This window comes from Cannabis sativa, chromosome 1 (assembly GCF_029168945.1).
Source record: "Cannabis sativa cultivar Pink pepper isolate KNU-18-1 chromosome 1, ASM2916894v1, whole genome shotgun sequence".
Lineage (NCBI taxonomy): Eukaryota > Viridiplantae > Streptophyta > Magnoliopsida > Rosales > Cannabaceae > Cannabis > Cannabis sativa.
In genome coordinates, this window is record NC_083601.1 from 20336281 (window position 1) to 20359892 (window position 23612).

General features: G+C 35.0%; 2 protein-coding genes and 1 long non-coding RNA gene across 5 annotated transcripts; 2 read left to right on the plus strand and 1 right to left on the minus strand.

Annotated features, from left to right (window-relative positions):
- Positions 1 to 2326: 2326 nt before the first annotated feature.
- On the plus strand, positions 2327 to 6818 carry LOC115706155 (guanine nucleotide-binding protein subunit gamma 3). 3 transcript variants are annotated; one of them, XM_030633693.2, is made up of 6 exons: positions 2327 to 3540; positions 4258 to 4310; positions 4431 to 4475; positions 4551 to 4595; positions 4736 to 5066; positions 5576 to 6818. In XM_030633693.2, the coding sequence occupies exons 1-5, from the start codon at positions 3391 to 3393 to the stop codon at positions 5064 to 5066; spliced, it is 624 nt and encodes a 207-aa protein (XP_030489553.2). In that variant the 5' UTR covers positions 2327 to 3390; the 3' UTR covers positions 5576 to 6818. The 3 variants fall into 3 exon arrangements, with proteins under 3 accessions (XP_030489553.2, XP_030489551.2, XP_060961350.1); XM_030633691.2 differs by having other exon boundaries at positions 2328 to 3540; positions 5539 to 6818; XM_061105367.1 differs by lacking the exon at positions 5576 to 6818 and having other exon boundaries at positions 2328 to 3540; positions 4736 to 5335.
- LOC115706153 (subtilisin-like protease SBT1.8) lies at positions 5984 to 9971 on the minus strand. The gene is made up of 2 exons (XM_030633690.2): positions 7760 to 9971; positions 5984 to 6918 (listed from the first exon to the last, which is right to left on the minus strand). Exons 1-2 carry the CDS (start codon positions 9372 to 9374, stop codon positions 6254 to 6256), a joined length of 2280 nt encoding a protein of 759 aa, XP_030489550.2. The 5' UTR covers positions 9375 to 9971; the 3' UTR covers positions 5984 to 6253.
- Positions 9972 to 15704: 5733 nt separating this feature from the next.
- Positions 15705 to 17672, plus strand: LOC133031729 (uncharacterized). Its single transcript, XR_009684820.1, has 3 exons — positions 15705 to 16001; positions 16871 to 16933; positions 17410 to 17672. It is a non-coding gene; the product is annotated as an uncharacterized LOC133031729 (long non-coding RNA).
- The last annotated feature ends 5940 nt before the right edge of the window (positions 17673 to 23612 follow it).

A 23612-nucleotide genomic window follows, 5' to 3' on the forward strand; every position in this document is an offset into this window, starting at 1 on the left:
CCTGAGTCAGGATACCAGTTCATGTCCCACTCAGTGGAGTTAGTGACAACATTTGCCTGAGGTGCTGCAGCATTGGTGTTTCCAGATGGAGGAGGGCCTAAATTTTTTTTGTCAAATCTATAGAAACGACTTTAGACCGTATGTCCAAGTTTAAGGCAAAGTTGACACTAAAGTTTGTTGTTAGTTACAGGAAATCGACTACCCCTATCAAAATTGAAATTACCACGAGTAGGAGTAAAAGTAGGATAGCCAAAAGTATTGTTATTGTTCAAATGGCCATAATTGTTACCTCTATCAAAATGTTGATTGCCAGAACCAGGGAATCGATTATAAGGTTGCTGTTTATATCCTCCTTGACCGAAGTTTGCCAAATTAGCTTCCAATGCTGGATCAAGATCCATAGTGGCAAGATTTACACTGAGATCAACTTCACGATCTGTCTAATCTATTCGTGATTCAGAGGCCAGCAAGAGAGCTTCAATTTTTGCAACAGTATATTGTTCAAGATGCGTGTTTGTGGATATGACAAATGTGTCATATTCACTCGGGAGGCCCTTGAAAATAGCACGAACATGATCTCTTAGAGTGAGAACATCTCTAACCGAGGCAAGAAGATCGATAGTTTCTTTAACTTTGAGAAGATAATCATTTAGTGACATGGAGCCTTTCTTGAGATTCTACGGCTTTGTCTAAAACTTGAGAATCTTGGCTAAAACATGTAAAGTGAAGTGCTTCTCCAAAGTAGACCAAATCTGACTTGCGGATTCACATCCAACCATTCGAGTTAGCAGACTTGGAGTCATTGACGATAAGAGCCCAGACACCGGTAGCTAGTCTTGAGCTTCCCCGTCAAGATAGGCATGATTGTAGATTTGTCTCGTTTAATCTTCTTCACTGACGTACTTTGATGGAGGATCATGGCCCTGAATGTAGTGTTGCAGGCGATTACCACGAATTGCTGCCAATACTTGCTGTTTCTACAGTAAGAAGTTATGATCATTCAACTTGATCGAGAGGCTATGATTGAAGTAAACTAGAGTTGAATCATTAGTGTCTCCCCTTTTGGCGCGTTGAAGACCTTGAGTTTGGTGTGATGAATCATGTTGGTTCTGACTAGAGCTATCACCGGTGACAACTCTCTTCCCGTGGCTAGTAACAACGTTAGCCATTAATGGTGGAGAATCTTGCTCTGATACCATGTGAAAGTTCTTGGCCATTGCTGAGAAGAAAGAAAGAAAGAAAAAGACAGAGAAAAAAAGATGAATTGAAGAAAGACTGGATTTATTACACCACTGTTAGAGAGAACAAGTATATATACAAGAGCAACAACTCACTAACAAATCAAGAAGAGGAGAAGGAAAAGTTAGTTAAAGTAATTACAACAATAACAACTAACACCTAACCAACTTCCATAACAGAATCGATACTCTTAACATAAAAAGAGCTACCACACAATAATCTTATCTATTATGCCTTACAATCTTGTTCGACCTTAGAAGTTCATATATAGATTTATATTTTGTATTTTAATGAAAGTTGATGTATAGATTTGAAATGAACACGTTACATTTGGTTTTGGTTTATGAATAAGAAAAAAGTTGTATCTTACGTGGAGACACAGGGTGAAAGGACGCGTCAGACCAAAGATTTGCAATTAAAATGACAGCGAGAGTGTGCACTCACACAGAACAGAAGGCCCATAATAATTAAATATAATTTCTATGTTTTACAATTTGGATCATATCATTTTCATTTACAAAAGTTTCATTCATTCCATTCCCTTTTTTTTCTCTTGAAATTGGATTATTCTAATTTCTTTCTTTAAGTTGTTTCTTTCACTATTTCTGAAGATGACCCAATCATTATTACATGGCCCATGATTCATGGGCTTTACTTAATTAATTGCCCACCCCACATCCACAACTTAACTCAAAAATTATATTTTCTACACAATAAACCCATCCATCTGTCAAAATAATCATATCTTCCTCTTTTCATGAGTAAATAAGTCAAACATATGGTATGTGTAATTTTGTACCACAAAGTGAGCAATAGAACAAAAACTATTACGTTAATTTTACAGACTGTAATTGTAGTAAAAAATCCATCTAATATTTCGAATCAATCACCAAAATTGTTTTCATTCTTAAAGAATCTGTTAGAGAAAGACAAACGTTGAAAAGGAAATAGCTGTACATACAAATAATTTTTTATTAATTTTTATTTTTAGTGAAGAAATGATAGGAAATTGAAATTGAAATTACATTGAGGGTAATAAGAAGAGATAGTTATTCTCAAAGTCAGGGCTTATTCGTCCTTTTCCCTCTTTTTCTCACACACACACAAATATTTAACCCTCTTTCCTACGCAGCGGTCACGTGCGGTCTGAGGTATACATACCATCGTGCTTTTCGCTTCTTCCCCCTGCACGCACTCAGTCCCTGCAACACTCTTCTCCAACAGCTAAAAAAAATAAATAAATAAATAAAATTTTGAAGAAAAATAAGAAGGGTAAAAAATAGCAAAGATGGGTCTGGGACAAGACACAAAAGAGTTTCTTTTTTAGATTTTTAGAAACCAAAATAAATAAATTAAATGGAAATAAGGCAATTTCGATCGAAAACCCTCAACTTTGCCAAATGGGTTATTGCAGAGTGTTTTGCAGTTGCAGCCTTTTTCACAGCCGTCTTTACCATTACCATTGTCATTGAGTTATTTAGTATCCGTTATTACCATGCACAATAGACGTGCCTCGATAACTTCTCATAATCCCATTTTTTCCATTTTTTTTTTTTTTGCTTTTTCAGTCTTAAGATTTATGACATTTGACAATAATAATAATAACTGTCTTTTTAGCCTAATAATTGTTCTGTTTTAAAAATTGCGTCTTCTTCTTTAACTCGTAATAAAAACTTCTAATGAATCCTTCTGTATGAAGAGTACATATAATACTTGTATTATTTTTAACATTTATGCACACCCCTGTTTTTCTGCAGGAACCCTTTTCTGTGTTTAAGTTTATTTATTTATTATTTATTTTTTTTTATTTTTGGTTTGGGTGGTTCTGAGGTCGTAATTATCCTTGTCAGACTCTCTAATTACTGCTTCTGCCACAGGCTTTTTCGTATACCATTTCACACCTAACATCATTTGCCGCTTCTCGTTTGTCACTTACTACTATTACTGCTGATACCAGCTCGTGCTTTGTTACCACTCCCAGTACTACTTCTCTGTCTAGGCATTACTGCGTACCCGCTACTCTACTGCCCTTTCCTCTTGCTATGTCTATTTCTCTTCTTTTTCATTTTTCACAATTGGGTTTTCTTCTTTTTCACTTTTGAAACCCCCCCTTTTTCTTTTTTAACTCATATATACAAACAATAAATACAAATGGCTACTCCACCACCGCCTCGGTCTTCCTCCATGCCGTCGCTACCGCCGCCGTGTCCCAAGTCACCGCCGGCGTATCCAGATTTGTATGGGAAGCGTCGGGAGACGGCTAAGGTTCAGATGCTTGAGAGGGAGATTGGTTTTCTTCAGGTGTGTTTAAAGTTACATTTCTTTTGTCTTATTTGAAGTGTATAGTTTTATTTTTTTTTTTTTGAAATGGGGTTGATTTATTTGTTAATGCATTTTATAATAATGCAATGGTTTGCATTTAGCTGGAGTTTAAGAAGAAGAGAAGAAAAAAAATATGGGACCGGGTGAATTTTGAAATGATTGGCTTTCTTATGGCAATTTTGAGATTTTCTCTCTTTTTTATGACTCTCTTTTGTGATCAAACAACTGGGGTTATAATGGAAAGTGTAAAGGTTAACTTTTTTTGTTTTTTATCTCCTGATCTGAGGGGATTTCTCATTTGTTTTTGTGAGAAGGTTCGTTATGATCTTTTTTTAGAGCACCCCATATCAGATTATAGAGCTGATAAAGCTAAACTAAGTGTAGTGCTATGAATCTAAAAGAGTTTTCATACTGAAAGACATTATTGTTTCCAGTTTACATACTAACTATAAAGTTTTAGTTTTTACAGTTATTCAAAAGCTTAGGTGTTTAGACAGTATCTGGTCTGTCTGAATAGTGGAAAAATTCAGTTTGTTATACAAAAGCCCTTTGTGGATTATTTAACTAGTTTATTATTGTATTTAAATTGAATAAACTAGTTAGTCAACTTGTAGTGGAGAACTACTTAATCAACTTGTCTTATTCCAGTTTCTTTATTTTCTAATGGGGATTTCATTGATACCTTGTCTTGAACAGGAGGAATTAAAATCCGCAGAGCGCATTCAACCTGCTTCCAGATGCTGCAAAGAGTATGATTTGTTGTTAAATTTCCTTGTAACAAAAAGTTTTAATTTTTCTTTGAAGGAGAAGATGATTAAAATTTTCCTACTCTAGTAAGCTTATTTGAATTGAATGTGCCTATTTTACAGGGTGGCTGATTTTATTGTGGCTAATCCAGATCCTTTAATGCCTACGTAAGAATACTGATGGCCCATATTTGCTCAACTCACATATTAGTTTATGATCTTGACGTTTTCCCTTTCAACCAGGAACCGAAGGAAACGCCGCTCATGTCGTTGCTGGAAATGGCTCTGGTATGGCTGACAATGACATTATTTTCTTCTTATAGTTTTGACAAATTATTAGTCTTAAGACTCTGAAATTTAGTATTGTAGAAGCAGAATGCAACATAGAAACTTCCATTTTTTAACCCGAAGTATTGCTGTTTATGCAGTGGCTTCCCCTGTTTTAACCTCTCATGGATTTGCTGTTGCTGTTATTCTAAATGCTGCTCCATAAACCTTGAAATGCCACAATGCTGCAAGTGTAAATGCAGTCCTTGTGATTGTTGTTGTTGTAAATGCCCGTCGTGTTTCAGTTGCTCGTTACCAAAATGGCGTTGCCCTCGTTGTTCATGTTCGTGTCCTCGACCAAATTGCTGTAAAAAGAAGTCATGCAACAGAAGTTGTTGCTGCCTATTCCCTAGTTCTTGTTGTTCATGCCCTGATTGCCCATCTTGCAGATGCAAATGCAAATGCAAATGCTCTTGTCCTCCATGTCTATAGGTATATTTTGTTATTGTACAAAATTATGCTGTAATCCTTTTTTTATGCTTCTAGAATCCTCCTATATTCTACAAATGCATGCTTATTTAGCTAGAATATGATATACCAAGTCTTCAAACTTTTTTTTTTAGTTTCAGAAAGGAAGTATAAGCAAGTTGGCAGGCTGAATTATTGGTTCTCTGTTTGAGGATTTGATATATTTTACAATCTTTCACATTTGTTTAACACTAATAAAAAAAATGGACTTATTTCACAACAATGTAAATAAATCTCATCTTGAATTTTATCTCTATAAAGTGATATGATCATTAATAAGTCTTAATTGGCATGACAAGACTTAAGACAGCCAAATTAGGATATGCTTATCTAAGAAATGTGGCTTGAAATTTATTGAGTTTCCCTTTGTGGTCTGTTTTAGCCAACTTAGTGGCCAATGTTAAGACTTGATATAGTTAGCATTTTTCATGTTTAGCCACAGTTACTCTGACATGGATGGGAATTCGAATCAGGTTTTCCTTCAATAATTCTGCCAATCTGACCTCCATAATTCAAATTCGTGGCCCTACTACGGAGTCATAATTGAATCAAGTCATCAAATTGGCAGGCTTTTGAAGACTCTGTTGAAATCTAGAGCAACAGGACAGATCTCAGGCCCATATTCGAGGCTGATTCCCTTGTTTTGAGTGTTTTTGTAGAAAACCATACATACAGAGCCCAAGTGTGTATTTTTATGTAATGCCCAACTTCTATATATGGAAGGAAAGTAAAATGGATAGGCAATGTTTCGTTCAAAGTAAACTAAAACGAATAGCACTTGTCATTGTAAAGAGTTAAGCCTCTTATTTGGCAAACCATTTACGGTAAATTAAAGAAACAGTTCAAAACATAAATAGAAAACATCATATGGCAAGTATGTATATCTGTCATAAACAGAATAAAACACTCCTGTGTCATTCATTCTATTAGATTAGTTTTTAAAAAAGCAGAACATACAGGGAAGTTTACTTATCAACTCCTTTCACCCCACTCTCTGAATTCTGAAAATGGTTACCAACTGCAAATCTCAAATACTAAAAATTTTATCTGACTTGATCAGAGCCTTATGGCCTCTATTTCCCTCATGGCAAATGGGCACATTCTGAGAAGAGAATAACAGTTAAAGAAACTCATAAACCATTTTAATTTTCTCACAACTGCGTCCATGCAAATGCAACAGGGCTCCTGACTTGGTGCTCAGCGTTGCTCCACATGATTGAACCAAAAGCAGACCTTCCAGAAGAGGCTGCACCTCTTGCTGCCACAAAGGTCACAGTGTAACGAAGCTTCTGCCCAACTGTTTTAAACACAAGCTTGGTTGGCTTAACAGACACGTTCACCATTGGAGGTGCATCAACAGTTAAGTTATATACAGACCCAGCAGCTCCAACATTGGTCAATTGACGAGTGTAGCGAACAACTCGTTTGTTTCCAAAAATGACAGAGAACGAAGGGTAGTTTAGAGCTCCCGGGTCAGACCACTTTTTAGAACAAGTGACATTGCGGTGCTTGGCAATGGATTGGACATGATCAAGGGTGTAGTCCAAGGAGCACAAGAACTGGATGTACTGTTGGGTTGAGATGTCATAAACTAGACCAGGTGAAATGGCTTTCTGTGGGTCGACATGGCCCGCCCCATGAGCCCATGGGTTGGAAGCGGCACCTCCTTCTGCATCCCGAATAGGGGATTTGGTGTTATCTATTACATATGCAGTTGTCATCAGGGCAGATTTGATTGCACTGGGACTCCAATCTGGATGAGCTGCTTTAAGAAGAGCAGCTAGACCACTGATATGTGGGCAAGACATGGATGTGCCTGCATTGGGATTCAATGATAATTAGAAATTAAAATTCATGATCTTTTTCAAATAATGAGTTAACAAGAACATATGAGTACATTTTAGTTCATATCTTCTTTTTCTTCTTCTTCCATGTTCATTAAAAAGCAAAAAAAAAAACTTGTTCATCAACCCATTGTCTAATTACAGTCAATAATGAATTCTTGTGCAAAAAAGTTTTGTCCGGATTTCATAATGATCCGACCGGACTAATTACAGTCAAACACTACATTTGGTAGAAGTTGAGCCTGTGTAGAAGGTAAAATCTTATCAAACAAATTTTACTAATATGCTAAAAGTATAATATATTGATTTTATTTACCAAAAAAGAAATAATATATTGATTTTATAATAATAATTCTGTTAAACTCTTATGTACACAAGCTTGAAGGGTTAGTCACTATTTTACATATGTTACTAATGCTCATTATAATCCCTTCTCAACTAGAGTTGAGACAAAATAGTGCGTTTGGTAGGGAAATGTGGACTTTTTTTTGTAAAAAAATGATTTGAATTAGACTTTGATCTTTGGTAGTAAAGATTTTGGTTGAGGTTAGACAATGAATGGTTAAACAACTGTTATGTCCCTTATTCTAAAAAGAAAAACTCTTCTGTCTGTCCCTAAGTTTAAAACTATCCATCTATACCAATGCTAAAAGTATTGTCGTTTCATAGGTAATAATATACTCCTAGTTTCCTACCTAGCTTCATAGGTGAGACTTGAGAGGCTTCGTTTGTTAGTCATTGTTTCCAATTTTGGACATAATATACATTTGAAACAATCGCAACGTTAAAAACGAAATATAACCGTTGCCTTACCTGACATAATGTTGAACTTCGTTTTCCTTGCGTCCTTCTCCAGCCCAGTGGGCCCAATAGCTTCTGACCAAGCAGCCAAGATGTTAACACCAGGCCCAATCACATCAGGCTTCAAGATCTGGGGCGTCACTAGATTGGGCCCTCTCGAACTAAACGCCGCCACAACGGGAGACGGTCGTACATTCAACACGGTCCCACCAAAGCTCAGCACAGCCGTCGGATTAGGAACTGATTTCACGTACTCCCTGATCAAATCACCGCTCTTCCTTCCCACCGCCACAGCCGGTAACAAGTGGCTGTCTGCCACCAATTCCTCGCCGCTCGCGGCTGTGTTGGCCAGTATCATCCCGATCCCACCGGCATCGCGGACCACCGCACCTTTCTCCACACGTGCATTTACTCCTCTGTCGCACAATACCACTTTCCCACGTACCAATGCTGGTTCGAGCGAACCGGGCAGGCACAAGTTGCCTGAACTGTTGGACCCTTTATTGTACACGATTGCCACCGGTTTATTTCCCATTCCGGACCCACTGTAGAGTGAGACACCGCCAAACCGTTTCTTGTTTCCCAGCAAAGCAAAAGCCGGGAAATCACGATCCAGAGTTCCAGCCCCGACAGTCATGATCCACGGCGCCACATTGGCCAATGAAGCCTTACTGGGCCCACTATTACCAGCCGAGCATGAGACGAAAATGCCCTTCTCCATTGCGGCGAACGCTCCGATAGCGATAGTGTCGCGGTAGTAAGGGGCGGACCCACCTCCCAAAGACATAGATAGCACATCAACCCCGTCGGCAATGGCCCGATCCATACCCGCGAGAATATCCGACCCGAAACAACCGGAGCTCCAACAGACTTTGTAAGCTGCTACTCTAGCGTGTGTTGCCATTCCACGCGCCGTCCCGCTGGCGTATCCGAGTAAGCTAGCATTCACTACGTGTGCTCCGGCGGCAGTGCTCGCCGTATGGGTTCCGTGTCCGTCTCTGTCCCGAGGTGACACGATCTCTTTGCCCTGCTTTACGAAGCTTCCGCCGGATGCCATCTGGAAACCCTTGGCGAAGCTTCGAGCTCCAATGAGCTTCTTGTTGCAGAGAGATGAACTGAAATCTGGACCGGTTTCGCACTCTCCGCGCCACCGTGACGGGATCTCAGGCATACCAGTATCGTCAAAGCTTTTGGATTCGGGCCACACCCCAGTATCCAAAACTCCAACAATGACATCATGAGAGGCCTGGTTAATATCCTGAGTACTGAGTCCACCATCGACCTCTAAACCCAGAAACTCAGGGGTCCGAGTTGTGTGAAGGGTATAAACTGTATCTTCGTAGACACCCAAAACGTCGTCAGATTGGCGGAGTGACTCAGCTTGTTCAGGATCCAAAGAGGCTGCGAATCCAGGGTAAGCGTTGGTGTAGGAGTAAAGCAGCGAATCCGTGTCCGAAGAAAGAGAAGATAAGCTAGCAGAGTACCATTCCTGACGAGTGGGATAAGCAAGTGGCGTCTCAGGATTTTTCATGTGAACAATGTAGGTTTTTTTGGCCATGGCCAAGTGGCCACTTTGTATGAGTAACAGAGCCACGGTGCAAAACAAGAACGTGGCCTTCAAGGCCATGGCTATAGGTGGGTTAAAAGCTTTAGTTTCAGAGAATAAATTAAAAATGAAGGGAATTGAGAAATTAAATGGCGGGATATGAAAAGGTTGAAGAAGGCGAAAACCGAACCAGTCGCTAATGGCTGCGACTGTCAGATGGATATAAGAAGAAGAAGAAGACTAGTGTCGGGTTTATATCAAGTTGAGATTTAAAATAAGGAGTTTCTTTTAGTAAAATTACGTAAATGCCATTCCTTACATATAAACAGGAAAAAGTGGGAGTTAAATTAACATTACATTAAACAAACGCGTTTAGGAATAAATTCATGTGGGGTTTGAATATCTGGAAATGTTGGTTCAATTTTCATGAAAACAAATCAAATTGAAAAATTAAAAGTAATCAATAGCTGTATATATTAGATTAGATTAGAAGTGAACAGTTAATGAATTAGAAAGGTTACTTTGTGTCTAATTGTTTTTATCACAAAGAACAAAAGGTGCTTTGATAAGAAAAAAACACTTGGAGACACTATTACAGCTGGATACACTTCACTCAATGGGTCCACCCCATTCTTTTTTGCTTATTGAATCATCTTCCATTCCTTAATGCCCATTCCATTCCTAATAAAATACACTCATTACTTTTGTTTTAATAATTACTTTTCTCAAGTGTACTCACTCCCTGGAAAAATATATTCAATTATGTTGCTTCTTTCTTATTCATAATTTTCTTTTCTTTAGAAATATCACAATGTACTTTTCTTTTACCAAAATTCATATCACGTTACACTTTAGAATTTAGAATTGACAAAAAATGTTTGCCATATTTGTGACCTTATTTATGTTTCAAAGCATGTAATTAAAATTAAACATTGAGAAATATGTCACTTTGTTCAATGCAAATTACGTATGGATAGAGGGTGTTGAAAATGAGGGCAGTATTGGAATAAAATAAAATAAAAAAGCAGAGCACAAAAATCAAGGAAGAAGTGGGGTTAATATTTTTGTCTTATACGAAGAATGAAATAGACTGGTGGTCGTGGCATAGACTAAACTGTTACCAATCGTCATTGTGCTTAGCAACCCACACCATTTCTCAAGGGCACAAATTTGTAACGGCTACTTTTAATTTTTTGGTTTTATCATCTCAATTATTTTTGTAAAGAAAATGGTTCACACTCAAACTCACTCACCCTCCTTTAACTGACTATTTTTATTTTATTTTATTTTTGACTGATCCTCCACTTTCTTCATTTCTTTTCTCTTAAACCGTAAAAAATGACTATACACGTTTAAATCACGTAGTCTTCTCAGTTTCAAAATGGTATATACACTTGTCAATTAACTGTGCTCATATTCCATTTTCGTGGTAATCTTACCGTTAGCATTACACATTAAAAATACATTTTAATCTCACTTTCATGACTTTCTTCTTGCTCCACTACAATGCAGGTATGATTATTCAAGATAAACCTACTTTAAAAATATATTAATATATGTTCAGATTTTCTTAAACAAATCATTTTTGTTGCAGATAAAAGGATTGTTTTTTTCTTTTAAAACAATACAAATGGTAAAAAATATGTAAGGGAGTACTTTTTAAATTTATGAAAAGAGACGGTGGGTGTTAAAAAAATTTATCTTATCTAAATAAACCAATAAAAAACACAATTTAAATAACCAACAAAAAAAACCAACCTCCAACGGAATATATTAAGTGAATTAAATATTATTATGACTCGTCCAAATAACTTAAATAAACAGATTATGTATTTTATACTAAAATTGTCTATAATTATTTAACTATGTTTAATAGTTAAATTATTTCACGTTCATAGTATATAGTGTTTAATTAGAAATTTATACTATATAATTGATAATTTGAATTGTATTTGAATATTAATGTGACATTTAAAATCTACACTGCATTAACATTTATATATATACTAAATAGATGTTACGTGCCAAGTCACGTATGTTAATTTTATTTTAATTTTTAATTTTTTTTAATATCATAATTTTAGAATTAATAATATTCAATATTGTGATCATCATTGAAATTTGAAAGCATAATAGTGATTTAAATAAAAATAAAAATTACTATTATACTTTGTAATAGTAATTAAAAAAATTTATTATTCGTCCTATATTTCTCTTCGGAATTAATAAAAATGCCCATCTGGTTAAACTATCAAACATTCAAATTTAATTTAAAATAATATTTAAAATGTAACTAATTCTAAATATTAAAATTTGAAAATAATTTTTAATAAAAAAATAAACCATATGAACAAATTTATTATTAATTACAACACTTATGTGGATTAATTAGAACCCAGTCACTTTACACCTAGTGGGCTATTTAGGTTTAACTAACTAATTATATTTTTTTTTAAAAAAAAGTCTCCCATTAATTTTTCATAAATCAAGAATTCGGTTATATAGGCACATTTTAGATAGAATAGATATATATTTTTTTTTTTCTATTTTTAAAAAAATATTATTTAATATTTTAATATTTATTCAATTTATGTTCATCTTATATTTAAGTTTTGAACATTTAATTTAGATTATATATAACACTTTTAATCTTGAAATATATATAATTATATATCCATTTATTTGATCAAATCTATAATTATTTAAACATAAAAAACTAACAACAACAGTAATACTACTACTACTAATAATAATATTACCACTAATAATAATAATAATAAAGAAATAATAAAGATTATGGGATTATCCAATTAAACCAACAAAATTATTGGGCGAGTTAATTTTTTTTTTAATTAGATAGATTGCAATTAAAAATTTACGATTTAATATTTATATTAAATTGGTAAAGATATATTACAATCCGACTAAACTAATCTATGTATACCCCTTCATAATTAATATAAGTCGTGGTTTTCATATGGCTAATTTTTTTTATTAACTTTTGTATAAACAGACAGAAAAAATTAGAGACACAACTACAAGGGTCAACATAGATTAGACGCTTATTCCCTCTCGAAAAAAAGGAGCTAAAAGCACACAAGAGGTAGCGATGGCAAAGCCATCCCTAGCCGATGGGAGGGAAAAAAAAAACTAACCTTAAGCGACTAGGATTTGTGAATTATTGTGAGAGCCCCTAGCTTTTTTATCTCGAGAAAGTGAGAAACAAAATAACTCCAGTAGATAGATGCTCAACAAAATTTTGGTTGTACTTTTTTTATCATTGTATAATATATGGATATTATTGATTTATTTTGTACTTTAAATTATTAGTAGAATATAAATATTATTTATCAAATTTTAAAAAGTGCAGAATATGTCTACTACTAACTAATTTTAACCAATATTTTATTATGAAGTATTTTTTGTATAATGTTAGCTTAGTAAAAGTTTCTTATGAGAAGTATTTTTCTTTCAAGAGTACAACTCCAATCAAAGGATATCCATACATATTATATTTGTATATATTTTATATCATATTGTCATGTTATTGCTTGTTACTAATGTTGATAAAATAGGAGAAAAGATGCAATATAATTTTATTATGGATGCACTTTAATAATATCACTATGATCTCTTTATGTCATAGCTAGTTTTAGATGTAAGCATTTTATGAATGGAATCCAACTCTCAACATGCTTGATGTATTATTAACCAAATAAAAAATAATAAAGATCTTGCTTCAATTATTCTTCCATGTCCTCCAATGGGTCTAACATAAATACACTTTAAAACAAAAATTAAATAAAGAATAATTACTTTTACACGGAGCATGTTTTGTGCACAATTATAGTATATACTTAAGATAATACAATAATCCTTGAATGTGGCAGAAGCGCGTGGCAATTGGTCACCAAGAATGCCATTAGAAATAAGAAAGTACAAATATTTTTCTTCTTCTTCTCTAGCTATAACCGGATACTTACGTGGAAAATAAAATATATTTCTAATACTTATTGGAAAAAATTAAAGGATATAAGATGTATTATGCATTTTTTTACCATTTGGATAGTTTTAATTATATAATAATATACATGATTTTTTTTTTTTTAAAAAAAGAATTATAATGTTTCTTAGATAAAGAAAATTAAACCTCATGGTCATTACATAAAATATTTTCTAGTATTGATGACACTTCAATCAAATCAGAAAAGTTGTTTGCATACACTTATTTAGTCACGTTATGGGCCGCAAAATTACAGCATCGAGAAATCTTAACAAAATAACATCCCAATAAAAGTTTAGAAATAGAAATACTCCTACTAATATAACTATCAATCTCCCATCTTGGTGAACTTCCTCTAAAAGCATTGATGGTGATTTTCGAATCACTTTCAATTATCACAAAATTGTAGATCAAAGCTATTGAAGTCTCTAGAACAAGTAAACAAGCAGCTTCTTCACCAATGAGGGGGTCTGAAACTAGTAAATTGTTGACAGCTATCCACACAAACGAGCCTAGATAGTCACAAGCCACAGTTGTCACACACATAGTCTCCCTCCCATTCCTCACGTCACAATTGATCTTAATCCAATCCTTCGGGGGGAGTACCATCCAGTCTCAGTAGGAACAACAAGAGTAGGGAGGATAGATAAGGCATAATCTGCATACACAATGATTAATAGAGCCAATATAATGTTGTATGCTAGTTAAATTGTTGTTATGTACCTTATCATTGCAAGCTCTCCAAATTATGTCAACAACAATGAATCAAAATGAGTCCCCACGGGGACGATCGCCAAAGATGCTAAGACAAATTACAATACAGAAAGAGATGCTCCATGGTTTCATCCTCACGCTCGCAAATAGGGCAAGTCGTATCTTCAATTGTCATCTGTTGCCCAATGATTTTACAAATAGGAAGCGCATTAGACAAAATCCTCCACCACAAGACTTTATGAAGTTTAAGAATTTTTCTATTCCACAACCTGTTCCAAAGGGAAGGAGCAACATCACACCGATGAGTCTTATCCAACACTTGAATCAAGTAGGCAAACTTTGTACAAAATTGGTCGTTTGCTTCCTTAATCCCAACCCAATGGTCATTACCATGACCACTTAGGCACCCACTTAGACACCGTATATGCTTCAAAAAGATAGCAAGGTTTTTTAATATCCCAATGATCCACAACCCTAGTAAATTCCTCCATAGGCACCCTCTTTGGCTTTGGGATAAATGCTTGGCCATGGCTTATCTAAGGGTCCTCCCATATACGAGTATCCTTTCCATCCTTAATCACTTTACATGCTCTTTTCTCGAGGATATGTTTTGGTTTGACAACATCCTTAATTGGGAATTAGATCCCTTGAAAGAGCTATTGAGGAAGTCTTTACCCCTCATGTATTTTGCCCTAAGCATTTCATAACATAACGATTGATGATTATTCATCAGATTCTAACCCCACTTGTCTAGGAAGGCCTAATTCATCTCCAAGGACTTACAAAATCCCAAACCCTCACGAGCTTTGGGAAGACACAAACATTCCCATCCCCTTAAACAAAGGCCCTTGTTACTTCTATCACTGTCCTACCAGAAATTACACCAAACCATCAATTTTAGTAGCCAATTTTTTGGAGAGTTTGGTGATCTGCATTGAATATATCAGGAGCGAGAGAGCCCCATAGATTTAATCAGGGTAGCTCGACCTGCTTTTGAGAGTGTCTTCACCTTCCAACCCTGTTTCGTAATAAGGTTATCCAAAATAAAGTTGAAATCTGCATCCTTCTGTCTACCTCTGAAAAGAGGGAGACCCAGGTATGTTATATTGTTCGTAGGGCACTCAAAGCCCATAGCCTCCTTAATGCCTCGGGGCATCCTATCACTTATATTATTACTGAAGAATATAGAAGTCTTAAGCTTGTTAACTTTTTATCCAGACCACAAACAGAAACTATCTAAACAGTCCAAGAATCCCTTGGCTTACTTCCCAGGATGATTACGTCATTAGCAAAAAAGATATTTAAAAATGTTGGGCCATTGCTGCTAAGCTTAATGTAATACCCGGAATTAAGAAATGGATTAGCAAAACCCTAACTAGATAAATATGTATAATTGAGGAAATTATATTATTATATAATTTAATATATGTGAAATTATATGAATTTTATTATGTTAAGACCCCGTTGGTGAGCCAGGGGCATTTTAGTAATTATGACCCGAGAAGGGTAAAATTATGAAATTAATTTGATTACGTGCTTAATGGAACTATATTATTATATAGTATACATGTGTTGTCTTTTCAGGTGTGTTCTGACAGGTTAGCGCGGTATAGTCACAACCGGGAATTTCGAACCGGTTCGGCCCGAAATGTAAATTGGATTGATAATTTGGCATTTTATTTGATGAATGATAATCTGAAATTTATTTGAAATTAATTGAGTATTGAAATGACTTATTTACCCTTGTGAGGGTGTAGGTGTGAATAATAAGCCATGAGGGCATTTTGGTCATTTGACCCCTATTTACTATGTTTGATTAAAATTGATTTTTAATGAAATGAAATGCAAAATTCTGGTTTTACTTTCACTCTTGGCCGACCCCCTCTCTCTCCCAAACCCTCTTATTATTTCAAAGTTGAATTTGAAGAAAAGCTTGGTTCTTAGCTTGTTTTGGAGCTTTGAAGTTGTGAATTCTTGAGCTTGGAGTTGAGGTAGATTCTTGCTAAGTTTATGTGAAATTTATGGTTGAATTCTTGCTGAAATTATTGTGGAAAAAAGCATGCTTTAAGTTGTTTGATCTTGGTTTGCATGTTTAGGGAAATGGATGTTTAATCTTGATAATTTGTGTGTTAATCTCTTGATTTGTGTTTGATTGGGCTTAGAGTACAATTCAAGGATGTTTTACATGCTTAATCTAATTTTTTTATCTATTGTTTTACTCATTTGGAAATTGAATAAGTATGTGTTGGGTTAAAGTTCATGTTCTTGAACTTGGAGTTTTGCTAGTTGAAGCATGATTTGTGATTATTGTGCAATCTGAAATTATGGGGTTTATTGTTGGATTTTGATGCATAATTATGTGTTTTAGAACCTATAATATTTGCTAGCTGCTATAAGTGGGTTAATTGTGAAATTGGTTGTGAAAAGCAAGCTTGAGTTCATGGAACTCAAGCTTGGTGCTTTAATGGCACTTTTTGATTTTTAGTGCAATTGTTGGGTTTAAGTTGTGGAATATGTTTATTATGACATATATTGATGCTTTGGAAAGTTTGGGAATGTTTGGGAATGATTTGAGTGAGTTTTGGGGGTTTAAAGATTGAGAAATTTCGTGTTCTGCTAGACAACCGGAATTCCGGTTGGTTCATCCGGAATTCCGGTTGGAGTTCATCGGGAAATGCTGAAATTTGTTTTGGCCATAACTTTTGACTCGGGACTCCGTTTGGGACGTTCTTTATACCGTTGGAAAGCTCTTTTCGAGCTCTATGTGATTATCTGTATTTGAAATGCCATGAATTTATTTTATGAATGTGAAATCAGGGGTTAACCCTATTTGTGAAAATCCCGGATTGTGTGTGACTAGGATTACCGGCACCTGGTCAGGAGCACCCGGGGATTTGGAATCTCTACTATTGCGGGACAACAGGTAAGACAGTGATTAGCACGTAGAGTATGCGCAGTGGCGCTTATGTTGAGAATGATATGCATAAATGTTAAGTAACCGGGATTAGGGTTATTACCCTAATAGGAACGGTGTAATAGCCTAGGGTTATTACCCTAGTGATATATGTGTATAAATGCCATGCCATGCTAATTGAAATGAGATTTAAGGATTATGTGCTCAAGGCATAATCAGGTTGGACTCGGTACTCATAACCGAGATGAACCGCTTCTAAGGCCTTAATGTATTTAGACGTGTGAGAGTAACATGTGGGTCTACGTCACGTAGATTTAATTAGATGTGTGAGCGCAACACATAGGTCTACGCCACGTAGACATAAATGGGCATGATGAAATAATGATCAGGTCTGTGCTATACAGACATATGTGAATGAGCATAATATATTTGTTATGATTTATACTGTCTTGCTGGGCTTGGCTCACGGGTGCTCTACTGTGCAGGAAAGGGTAAGGCATTAGCTGATCAGCCATGAGTTTCAGGAACAGGGCGAAGAATGTACATGTTCATGCCACTTCAGACCAAGCGGGTTATGGGTCTAACAGTGTTGACTTTTGTATTCTGTTTTGCCGCTTAGGTCGGCTAGTAAGAAAGAACTTGTAATAAGTTTGTAAATATTTTTGGGATCCCAACTATTTTGAAAAGTTTAAATATATTACAAGTTTATTTTCAGTCTGTTTAATATAAAAGTTTAAATTTTGCGCTATTTTAATTAGTAATCCCGGTTAGGGGATTAGGGCCTTATAAGTATTTTGGGTAGCGTGCCTAATTATTTAGGGCGTTACACTTAATGCCTTTGATCACACCTTTTCTCATAGCGTCTTCCAATAAACTTGAAAGAATCTCAATCGCCCAGATAAATAAATAAGAGGAAAGGGGATCCCCTTGTCTAATTCCACAAGATGGGGCAATCTTACCCATAGTTCCACCATTGATGCAAATATTAAAGGTAGTAGTAGAAATACACTGATACACCCAGTTGCAAAATTTGCCGGGGGCCTTAAAGCTCTTCAAAACATGGTCAATTAACTACCAACCTAGTTTTTCATAAGCCTTTGCAAGATTAATTTTGATCACAAAAAACCTTTCTTTTCCTCTCTTTCCCTAAAAGGATTGAATGACTTCATGAATGATAACATTGTTGTCTTATATATTCCTCCCTGGCATAAAAACAACTTGGATTGGGCAAATAAGTCTTGATAATATTGGCTTAATTCTATTCGCAATGATTTTAGAAATCACTTTGTAGCTTACATTGCAAAGAGATATCAACCTGTATTGAGAGACTTTCAGAGGATTCCCTCCTTTGGGGATAAGGACCACATTAGTTGCATTGAAGCCCTTGTGTAAATTTCTGTTTCGGAAGAAATCCAAGACCACCTCGCAGAATTCTCTCCCAACCGTATCCAATAATATTTGAAGAATAAGACAGACATACCATTAGGTTTAGGAGCTTTAAGATTACTCATGGTAAAAAGAGTACGTTTAATCTCTATTTCATTAGGTAATCTCAGCAACTCATCCTGCTCCCTATTAGAGATAGAGTCGTGAATCAAATGGTCCATGCTAGCCAAAAGGATTGCACGAGACGCCAAAAAAATACTACCCAAGTAGTCCATAAATTCTTTACCAATGCTTTCACGAGTAGTAATTCATTCCCCATTTCTGTTAATAATACATTCAATCGCATTTCTTTGATTCCTAACAGTGGTTGAAATGAAGAAGAATTTAGAGCATTTGTCAGCATCTTTTAGCCAAGAGATACGAGATTGTTGTTTCTAGTAATCAGCTTGTCTAATCAAGGACTCATTAAGTGACTTTCTGAGTTGGGACTCCTCTTTCCAATTGCGTTGACTAGTGGGTTGATCTTGTAAAGACTTAAGCTCCTTCTTCAGGTCTTGAATAGTGGAATCAATAACACCAAATTGCCTTCTATTCCATTGAAGGAGGCCCACCCGCATAACACTCACCTTTTTGAACATTCTAGTCGGTATCCAGTGATGTTAGATAGTAGACCAAGCATGATTCACCACTAATTTACTCTGATCATCTCTAGTCCACCAAGCTTTAAACTCAAATTTTCGTTTAAAGTTTGTTTCCAAACACCTTGCGTAAAATACAACAATCTATGATTTAAGTTTGCTGTGTGGAGGGAATGAATAACCGCCTTTGGGAATAAAGTGATCCACGGAGCATTAGCCATCCCCGTATCCAATTCAGATTAAGTATGCTTATCCATCACGGTGATTGTCCCCTTTGATAGTCAATTAGACCATTAGAGTAGATCAGCCCATATATAATTGGGATAAATTGATCTTTTTCTTTAGAGACAACTCTCTTAGAATGAGAGAGCACAAAATTAACATACCCTAAAATCAACCACGCGCCTCCAAACCTCTTCCCCAACCCCATCAAATGCGGAATCTTTTTTTCTCATGGAAGTAAGGAGGCCATAAACAAACGAGAGGAGCCACGGATAATGAGCCAGATCTGAATAGACTAGACCCGAAATATGATTTTTCTTCACTCTAATGCTTTCAAAGATAAAGTTATTTTTCTAGAGCAAAATAATTCCACGTGCACACCCCCAAGCAGGAAAAACAACATTATTATTGAAATGTAACTTATTAAGAGAACATACCAACTGAGACGTGTCCACTTTTAATTCAGTAAGAAAGATGAAGTCTGGTGAGCATGTCCGAATAAGGGATTTGAGTTCAAAAACTGTAGAGGTTTGCCCCAACCCCCTACAGTTCTAAGAGATGCCTCTCATTGTGCTTGTGGAGGTGGTGATCTATCAACCTCCATAGCGGGGAATAATTTTCAGAATTGCCAACGAATGAGCCCATATCATCAGGAACTAATACTTTCTAGTTGGAATATCAATATCTTTTATCAGGGCTTGTGCTTTCCATACCGTGAGATGCAAAGATTGCCCAACAGAAGGAGGTTTGGTAGTTTGGCTCATGTTATCATCAAATAGGCTATCCTCTTCATTGGAACCATGCTTGCCATTGCTATTGATAGAGTAAGAAAACTCCTTTTCTGGTTCTTCCACTTTAACACGGGGAATTTCGCATGCCACTCCATTCGAGAAATCACAGATAACACCAGGGAATCATCTCAGTTTAAACTCAATTTTAGAAATAGGAGAGACAGATCGAGAGCACAAACATCTCTTCTTAAATGGAGTGTGTTCATTAACTTTCGAGGATGTTTGTGCTCCAATATCCACAAAGAGTGCCTTGCCTTTAAGCTTGTGTAAATTACTGCATAATTTCAATTCTTCCATATAAGTATCTTGGGCTTGGAAGAACTAACCAAGTGCTCTATTCTCATCAAGTTGGTCACTATTGTCTTGGCCCAAAGTGGAGTCCTCACCCAACTTCTGCTTAATTAAGTTCGACCCAATAAAGGAAGCTCCCAATTTTTCTTTTGGCCCAATAAAAGTCTAGGCTAGGGGTGTGCATAAATCGATCCAATCCAATGAGAATCGACCGATCCAATTACAACCGACCGCCAAACATTGGATATCCAATTGTGATCGGATTGGATTGGATGTTATTTTTAAATATCCAATTGGATCGGATCGGATGGTGGATGGGGTGTCTAAAAATTTAATACATCCAACATCCAATCGAACTAATTAGTATTTTCATTTAGTTTGGATGAGTATTAGATTTTATATTGTTATACGTCAAATCTATATGTATATATGAAAATTAACATTAAAATTTTACTCATTTTTTCTTGGATTGGATGGATCCAGTCCAATCCAATACATACTGGACCTAAAATATTGGATGGATCCGATCCGATCCGATCCAAAAAATACTAGGTCTAAAATATTGGATAAATCTAAATTAAACAAATAAATATATATGAAATACATCCAATGGATAGAACTGATCCAATCCAACTTCCAATGGATGTTAGATCGATTGGATGATAGAAATTAATTAGATCAGATCAGATGGTAAAATCTAACATGCAATATATGATTGGATCGGATCTGGATAGGCCTAAAAATATTGGATGTGATCCAATGAACATCCTAGCCCACTAGGTCCACTTGCAAAATAAGGTTTAGAGAAATATCAACATCAACCTCTCGATATAAGCTTGGATAAGAAGAGGGAAAATTTGCAGGTTTCCCTTGTCAGAACTACAAATGGAAAAATCTTTCCCAAACCTCTCATTCATAGGTTTCAATGCTTTAGGTCTCCATTGTGAGCGTGTTACTGGCGCCTTAAAATTTCTTCTCCCATCATTCAACAGTTAATTTTGTGGGAATTTTTCTATTATTTTAGTCTATAATTATTAAATTAAAAAATTTATATTTAACTTTTTAAAAGATAATATTTTTATTAGTGAGAGTTATAACCCCCACATTAGTACTAGTGGGTCCGTCCCTGAGTATCGGTCCATCATAAGTTTTCTTTTGTAAGAGATTTAATATAATTTAATTTAATAACTATGATAAAATATGGCTCAATTACAAGACTCCACTTAAGGAGGTGATAATTTACAGCAATGCTCTAAATTTTAAGGGAATAAAAATGAGTGGGCTGCACTCACAACAATGTTCCTTTCTATTAATACCAAAAAAAAAAAAAAAAAAAAGAAAGCAAAAACAAATGTTGTGCTTTAAGTTAGCAGAGGGTGTGAGAAGAGGGTAAAGAGGGACCCAAGAAAAACAAAGCATAGGCATCATAATTTATGATAAAAGCGCAGATAGTGGCGTGAATTGAGCCTTCACTGATGATAAATAATGAATGAAGGCCAAAGCAAAAACACAAGTTCAGTGGTGCAGGAGCCAGGGCCACGACCAGGACCAGGGCCGCACGCTCGTTTAACTTTTTCCATTCTTCTTCTTTTTCTCTCATCTCAATATTATGGCCACGCCTTTTCTCTCTCTCTCTCTATCATTATCATTTATCATATCAACTGTTAATAATCTTCTTGTTTTTTTCTAAAACCACCGCTTTCACACCTAAATTTTGATTTGCATGTGCCAAACCAAAATAGATAACCTACTTAATTTGGACACCCAAGAAAATAAACACACTACCCAAAATTAAACATTAAAAAAATCAACCTACCTATATAGATTATCTTTGACAAGAATGCAGGTAAGGTAATAACAATTTCAAACATATGTAGAATTTTTCCAGTTTTTGTATGAAAGAGAAACATCACTAAATTTGATTTTTATTAATAAATAGTAACGGGAATTACATTATTTACTTGTGTGAAATTGAATGAATGAGTTTCCATACTTTTTCTTTATTTCTTCATTAAATTTTGACTGCACTAATGTTGACAATTTACTTAACATTAGAATTTTTTTTTCATGATAACATATTTATTTTAGAAAAATTCTACAATACACACTAAATCTACTAAAGTACTCACCAATTTAGCACTATTTGTTTCCACATTTGGAATAATTTTTTTAGTCAATTTTTTTATAATCTTTTGCATTTTATTCATTTAGGATATTTCACAAAATTTCGACAGGCCAAAAATAAAAAAATTAATGCCAAAATAGAGAGGATGCCTCAATAAACCTTTTTTAGGAATGGATATTGTAACAGCATCCTTTACTTTATTAAAAGAAAAGTGGAAGGTAGCTTGGTCATATTGTAAAGTACATGTTGTACAGCTTGTGATAGTGTCTCAATTTTTCCAACTGCAAACTTTGACTCTCTATCATAACAATGTACAGTGAAGTCTATGTATGTGTATGTATATTATAATGGTGCACTGCTAGCCACAGCAAGAGCCAGAAGAGATCTGTTTAACAGATCTAAATCTGAGACCTTACTTACAGTAACTATTACTTTATTTGATATATACCTCATAAGAAGTTTCGTTTGGGAAATACTATTGTTAAATAGGTCAATGATTGTTGAATAAAGCTCGGGATCATACAGCTACACCAAGTGTTAATAAATCCAACAAGTAATTTTAATAATATATATATTATGCTTAAACAAAATTACTTCAAATATTATTTTTTAATATATTTTTTTAAATTTATAGTTTGGGTTGTTCCGGTATGGTGGTTTCTATGTAGGTTGCTATGTAAATTTTAGTTACGATTTAGATTGATATGTTGGTTGGAGTTTTTATGTGAATTTTTGTAAAAATAAATAAAAAAAAATACTATTTTAAAGTGTAAAGATTAAAAAAAAAAAAAAACCCTAAAAAAACGATTGTATCATTCACTGGCTTATGTTTTAACATTTAAAATTTTAAATAGTTTTAATTAGGGTAAATAGTGATATAAGTACCCAAAATTTTAAGTTTGTAGGTGACATAAATTCAATGATTTTTTTAGTGGTGTAAGCACCATATATTTATAAAACTGTAATTTTCCTCTTATTTTATCAGTATAGACTCTGTTATTGTATTAAATAGGGCACATATAAGGCTCAAATTCTAAATTATTGGGTCTAAACAGAAATATGCAGTATCAATTACTTTTGAATCTTCTTTTAATACATTCAAAATGGAGTCTGTACTGACAAAAATAGAAAAAAAAAATTATAGTTTTATAAACATTAGGTATCTATATCGCTAAACAAAATTATTGAGTTTATGCCAGTTGCAAACTCAAAATATTGAGTACTTATACTACTAT

What these genes read in the sequence shown, in the direction of transcription:
- LOC115706155 (XM_030633693.2), top strand. Translation starts at nt 3,391, where the DNA reads ATGGCTACTCCACCACCGCCTCGGTCTTCCTCCATGCCGTCGCTACCG. An exon ending in GGGAGATTGGTTTTCTTCAG is followed by an intron (nt 3,541 to 4,257) that starts GTGTGTTTAAAG and finishes TGTCTTGAACAG; the next exon opens with GAGGAATTAAAATCCGCAGA. An exon ending in CGTTGCTGGAAATGGCTCTG is followed by an intron (nt 4,596 to 4,735) that starts GTATGGCTGACA and finishes CTGTTTATGCAG; the next exon opens with TGGCTTCCCCTGTTTTAACC.
- LOC115706153 (XM_030633690.2), bottom strand. Translation starts at nt 9,374, where the DNA reads ATGGCCTTGAAGGCCACGTTCTTGTTTTGCACCGTGGCTCTGTTACTC. An exon ending in GAAGTTCAACATTATGTCAG is followed by an intron (nt 6,919 to 7,759) that starts GTAAGGCAACGG and finishes ATCCCAATGCAG; the next exon opens with GCACATCCATGTCTTGCCCA.